General features: G+C 40.3%; 1 protein-coding gene across 1 annotated transcript; it reads left to right on the top strand.

The window, feature by feature from the left end:
• The first annotated feature begins 560 nt into the window (after positions 1–560).
• Positions 561–1,505, top strand: LOC116908923 (olfactory receptor 1468). Its single transcript, XM_032912381.1, has one exon. The coding sequence runs from the start codon at positions 561–563 to the stop codon at positions 1,503–1,505; it is 945 nt and encodes a 314-aa protein (XP_032768272.1).
• Positions 1,506–6,823: the final 5,318 nt, after the last annotated feature.

The raw sequence follows: 6,823 nt of genomic DNA, 5'->3' as shown, positions 1-6,823 counted from the left end.
TGGGGAAGAGCACAGTGGGATCATAGGTGTCACTTGGGTCTGCTGGACTTGACGTGCCTGTGATGTAGCCAAGAGACAGTAACTACTGAAACACACGATAGAGTTGTAAAGGTTACATGGACTTTAACAACTGGGTCTCAGATGGAAATGTAAGCCACTGTGTGTGTGTGTGTGTGTGTGTGTGTGTGTGTGTGTGTGTGTGTGTGTGTGTGATTATTAAAGTAAAGTTTCAGAATCTTTAGGACCATTGATGTCTAAGAGACATTAAGATAAATGATCTACTTAGAGCTGCCTAGGATGGCCATGTAAAACAAGAAACTAAAGTGTTTTGATCTCAGAAGCAAATGGCTAAATGTATTTAGGAAATGACATGATAAAGAACCATATAAAAAGGTTAAAAAGAGGTCATCAGTGATTACCAAGATCATAAATTTATAATTATGGTTATGAGATCAAAGAGTTTAAATGAATAATAGACAAAGAGCCTAGAAATCTGCTTATTATTATTTATATTCCCAAGGATCTATGTCATTTTTCTCTAGAGGTGTAGGAAAAAGATTATGACAGAAGAGAACCAAACTGTCATCTCCCAGTTCCTTCTCCTGGGCCTGCCCATCCCCCCAGAGCACCAGCACATGTTCTATGCCCTGTTCCTGGCCATGTACCTCACCACTGTCCTGGGGAACCTCATCATCATCATCCTCATTCGCCTGGACTCCCATCTCCACACACCCATGTACTTGTTTCTCAGCAACTTGTCCTTCTCTGACCTCTGCTTTTCCTCTGTTACGATGCCCAAGTTGTTGCAGAACATGCAGAGCCAAGTTCCATCCATCCCCTATGCAGGCTGTCTGACACAATTATACTTTTACCTGTATTTTGCAGACCTTGAGAGCTTCCTGCTTGTGGCCATGGCCTATGATCGCTATGTGGCCATCTGCTTCCCCCTTCATTATTTGATCATCATGAGCCCCAAGCTCTGTGTGAGTCTGGTGGTGCTGTCCTGGGTGCTGACCACCTTCCATGCCATGCTGCACACCTTGCTCATGGCCAGATTGTCATTCTGTGCGGACAATGTGATCCCCCACTTTTTCTGTGATATATCTCCTTTATTGAAACTGTCCTGCTCTGACACGCATGTTAATGAGTTGGTGATATTTGTCATGGGAGGGCTTGTTATTGTCATTCCCTTCCTACTCATCGTTGTATCCTATGCACGAGTTGTCGCCTCCATTCTTAAGGTCCCTTCTGTCCGAGGCATCCACAAGATCTTCTCCACCTGCGGCTCCCACCTGTCTGTGGTGTCACTGTTCTATGGGACAATCATTGGTCTCTACTTATGTCCGTCAGCTAATAACTCTACTGTGAAGGAGACTGTCATGGCCATGATGTACACAGTGGTGACCCCCATGCTGAACCCCTTCATCTACAGCCTGAGGAACAGAGACATGAAAGAGGCACTGATAAGAGTCCTTTGTAAAAAGAAAATTACTTTCTGTCTATGATAGTTGCACTTGATAATTTTCAAATTTTTCACTCAATAGACTGTACCAACTTGGTGATATTATATCAGATTTTCTCATTGCCATTTGAGATTCTTATCAAGGCATAGAACAACCATTGTTCAACATGTAAAGAGAAGTCTCTGCAGTTGAAGACAGAAATTATGTTTAAGAACATTGCTGTTTTTCTATTTTGCTTTTCCTGGGTGACCCTAAAAAAGCATATATTAGAGCTACTATTTTAGTGACCTCCATTTCTTACATCTTAAGTGGCCCCAGAATTTTATGTTTATCCTGAGTTCTGCTTTAAATTGTCCTCCAAAATCCTAAGTCAATGATAACATCCAAGTTTCTCATCCTTCCATCTTCTAATGTCTTCTATGTGCTATTTCTGAATAAATCTTGGATTTTATTCATTCTTAAATTTTTTAACCTTTATTATTATTTTGTGTATGTGGCTATTTTGCCTGCATATATATGTGTGCACTGTCCATGCAGTGTTAATGAAGGACAGGAGAGCAAATTTTTGTAAACCATCATGTGTGTGATGGAAATGAAACGTGGGTCTTCTGGAAGAGCAGCTAGTACTCTTACCCTGAGCCATTTCTCCAGTCCCTTATTCTTTGTATTAATTACCCCATACCTTTTTTGTTTTCATGCATATTTTTTCTCAACCCTTCTGATCATAAACAAAATTTATTTTTATTTTTATTTTATATAACATGTTTTAATTATATTTTAGCCATCTCCTAGTTCCTCCCAGATCCAATACACCTCCTTACCCACTCAACACAATTTTATGTCCCCCTTTTATACACACACACATATATAACAAAAAAAAAACAAAATTCAAAAAAGGGAAGAAAATCTATAAAATAAAAAATACCAAAACATAGCCAAAAGCACAGGCACACAACAACAACAAAAACAACAACAATGGAGTCTCCTTTGGGTTGGTCAACTACTACTGGGCATGGGGCTTACCTGGGAATATGGCTGATATACCCAGTGACACTCCACTGGAGAAAACTGATTTCCCTTTCCCAACAGGTATCAATTGCAAGTAGCTTCTTGGATAGGGGTGGGACTTTGTGTCCATTTTCCCTTCTCAGTACTGTGATTTTGTCTGGTTTGAATCTGGGGGAGGGGAATATTTCATGCTGCCACAGTCTCTGTGCATCAATCCTGTTGTGTCTGGAAGATGCTGTTTCCATGGAGACATGCACAACCTATAGCTTTTGCAATCTTTGCTGTTTGGGATCATCTTGATATTGTGTTTCTATATGAAATTTAATATTTTTTCAGTTTCTATGGAGAATTCCATTAGAATTTGATGGGTGTTGCATTGAGTCTACAGATTGCTTTTGATAAGATGGCCATGGTCGTGAGATTAATCCTACGAGTCCATGAGCATTGGAGGGCTCTCCATCTTTTAGTATCCTCAGTTCCTTTTTTCAGTGTCTTAACATTTTCATTGTACAAGTCTTTCTGAGGATATCTTACTCCATTGACTTATCTTGTCTACATCAAATGTTCCCATCATTCATTCCTCTTTTAAATGTATTATCATATCAATGTTCTCTCCTTACTCTAAAAGAATCTCTTTCAAATACCCACAGAATATATAGTGTTGGTGCAGAGTATGAGATTCCAATACAAGCATACGCTGTGTAATGACCAAGTCAGCATTGCTGCTGTACTCTTTATCTCGGGTGTTTAGCATCTTTGTATGGGTAATATTCAAATACCTCTCTTCCAGTCATTTTAAAATAAGGAATGAATTCTTGCCAACAGTATTACTCCAACCGTGCTGTGCAGCATCTGAAAGGCTCCCACTTACCCAGCTGCACGCCTGTACCTACTCACTATCTCCTTACATCCCTCCTTCCCCACATTCTTCCTGGCATCTGGGAACCACTGTATTAATCTACTCCTGTGAGGCCACTGTCCATCTCCTTTATTATAATATATATATTCTGCTATGTTCCTTAAATTCAACCTTGTTTCTAGTTATAAGGAATCCTGTTTGTGTTTATTACTTATTCTTATTTGTTAGCATAACATTTTCTTTTTCACTTTTTATTTTCCTTTATTTTTAACATAAAAGATGTATTTTGAAGATAATTCTACTAGAGCAGCAATGGTGGAAAAATGAGGTAAGGAACAGACAAAAGGAGATGGAAGTGTTCTTGCTTACAATAGAATGCCAAGGATCAACTGTCATGAAGACTGGGGTTGCCAGACTATCATGGAAGGCCAATATTGAAATAACAAGTATCAGTGAGCGCTATGTCTGAGGATAATTGTTCTAAGAATGGGAGACTTTCTCTGATTTTCCACAAAGAAGAGTTATTCAGTGAAGAAACAATACCACCCTAGACGGAGTAGAGAAATGAACCCTACCTGTGAAGGGGGAAAGGATTTCATGGGTCTCTCAGAGTTGCCGGCCTAATTAAGACCAAGCATCACATCTAAGGACGTTCAGTAAGGTCTAACATTGAGGAATACTATGCAGGCACAAGGCACCAAACACTTCAAAGTCATACAAGATATCTGAAGACTTTGAGAACGTTCCAGATTAAAGGCAGGTAAAAGTTAAATCTACATGTAAATACTGATCTTAGCGTCGATTCTGTACTGAAAAGTGAAAATTTAATACGAAAGGTATTCGCTCTATTTATAAAATTACAAAATAGTAGCCAATTAGAAAGCATTGCATCAATGTTAATCCAGCAAAGCAATAGTCATACTACAGACTTATAAAAAATTCCTATTTCCAGGAAGTGTACACTAAGTCCTGTGAGAAGAAACAAATGAGGCAGAATGTGACCAATAGATGAAATTACTATAATTAGTATAAAATGGGATAAAATTGTTCTTTATACTAATATATCCTGAAACTTTCTGTAAACTGAACATTTTGCAAATTTTTCAATTTAATTTCCCACAAACAATTTTGAAGACATTGCCGTCTTTAATGCTTATAGCAAGTTTTTGTTCTTTTTGGTTTGGTTTAGTTTGGTTAATATTGGTTATTTCTCTTTTGATAAAGAAAAAATGTTATCTTTTTTTATTAACTTGAATATTTCTTATATACATTCGAGTGTAATTCCTTCCGGTTTGGCAAACATCCCCCCCCCCCTTCCTTATGGGTGTTCCCTCCCCACCCTCCCCCATTGCCACCCTCCCCCCAACAGTCTAGTTCACTGGGGGTTCAGTCTTAGCAGGACCCAGGGCTTCCCCTTCCACTGGTGCTCTTACTAGGATATTCATTGCTACCTATGAGGTCAGAGTCCAGGGTCAGTCCATGTATAGTCTTTAGGTAGTGGCTTAGTCCCTGGAAGCTCTGGTTGCTTGGCATTGTTGTACATATGGGGTCTTGAGCCCTTCAAGCTCTTCCAGTTCTTTCTCTGATTCCTTCAACGGGGTCCCATTCTCAGTTCAGTGGTTTGCTGCTGGCATTCGCCTCTGTATTTGCTGTATTCTGGCTGTGTCTCTCAGGGCGATCTACATCCGCTCCTGTCGGTCTGCACTTCTTTGCTTCATCCATCTTGTCTAATTGGGTGGCTGTATATGTATGGGCCACATGTGGGGCAGGCTCTGAATTGGTGTTCCTTCAGTCTCTGTTTTAATCTTTGCCTCTCTTTTCCCTGCCAAGGGTATTCTTGTTCCCCTTTTAAAGAAGGAGTGAAGCATTCACATTTTGATCATCTGTCTTGAGTTTCATTTGTTCTAGGCATCGAGGGTAATTCAAGCATTTGGGCTAATAGCCACTTATCAATGAGTGCATACCATGTATGTCTTTCTGTGATTGGGTTAGCTCACTCAGGATGATATTTTCCAGTTCTATCCATTTGCCTACGAATTTCATAAAGTCATTGATTTTGATAGCTGAGTAATATTCCACTGTGTAGATGTACCACATTTTCTGTATCCATTCCTCTGTTGAAGGGCATGTGGATTCTTTCCAGCTTCTGGCTATTATAAATAAGGCTGCGATGAACATAGTGGAGCACCTGTCTTTTTTATATGTTGGGGCATCTTTTGGGTATATGCCCAGGAGAGGTATAGCTGGATCCTCAGGCAGTTCAATGTCCAATTTTCTGAGGAACCTCCAGACTGATTTCCAGAATGGTTGTACCAGTGTGCAACCCCACCAACAATGGAGGAGTGTTCCTCTTTCTCCACATCCTCGCCAGCATCTGCTGTCACCTGAGTTTTTGATCTTAGTCATTCTCACTGGTGTGAGGTGAAATCTCAGGGTTGTTTTGATTTGCATTTCCCTTATGACTAAAGATGTTGAACATTTCTTTAGGTGTTTCTCAGCCATTCGGCATTCCTCAGCTGTGAATTCTTTTTTTAGCTCTGAACCCCATTTTTTAATAGGGTGATTTGTCTCCCTGCGGTCTAACTTTTTGAGTTCTTTGTATATTTTGGATATAAGGCCTCTATCTGTTGTAGGATTGGTGAAGATCTTTTCCCAATCTGTTGGTTACCGTTTTGTCCTAACCACAGTGTCCTTTGCCTTACAGAAGCTTTGCAGTTTTATGAGATCCATTTGTCGATTCTTGATCTTAGAGCATAAGCCATTGGTGTTTTGTTCAGGAAATTTTTTTCCAGTGCCCATGTGTTCCAGATGCTTCCCTAGTTTTTCTTCTATTAGTTTGAGTGTGTCTGGTTTGATGTGGAGGTCCTTGATCCACTTGGACTTAAGCTTTGTACAGGGTGATAGCATGGATCAATCTGCATTCTTCTACATGTTGACCTCCAGTTGAACCTGCACCATTTGCTGAAAAGGCTATCTTTTTTCCATTGGATGGTTTTGGCTCCTTTGTCAAAAATCAAGTGACCATGGGTGTGTGGGTTCATTTCTGGGTCTTCAATTCTATTCCATTGGTCTATCTGTCTGTCTCTGTACCAATACCATGCAGGTTTTTGTTTGTTTTGTTTTGTTTTTTCTTTTTTTTTATTAACTTGAATATTTTTATATACATTTTCGAGTGTTATTCCCTTTCGGTTTTCGGGCAAACAACCTCCCCTCCCCTTCCTTATGGGTGTTCCCCTCCCCACCCCCCCCCCATTTCCGCCCCCCCCCCAACAGTCTAGTTCACTGGGGGGTCAGTCTTTGCAGGACCCAGGGCCTCCCCCTCCACTGGTGCCCTTTCTAGGATATTCATTGCTACCTATGAGGGCCGAGGCCAGGGGTCAGTCCATGTATAGTCTTTAGGTAGTGGCTTTGGTCTGGAAGCTCTGGTTTGTGGCATACCATGCAGTTTTATCACTATTGCTCTGTAATACTATTGATTGAGTTCAGGGATAGT

The sequence above is a fragment of the Rattus rattus genome, chromosome 9, assembly GCF_011064425.1.
Source record: "Rattus rattus isolate New Zealand chromosome 9, Rrattus_CSIRO_v1, whole genome shotgun sequence".
NCBI lineage: Eukaryota > Metazoa > Chordata > Mammalia > Rodentia > Muridae > Rattus > Rattus rattus.
Note: the sequence above shows the minus strand (reverse complement) of the source record. Positions and strands in the feature narration are given on the sequence as shown.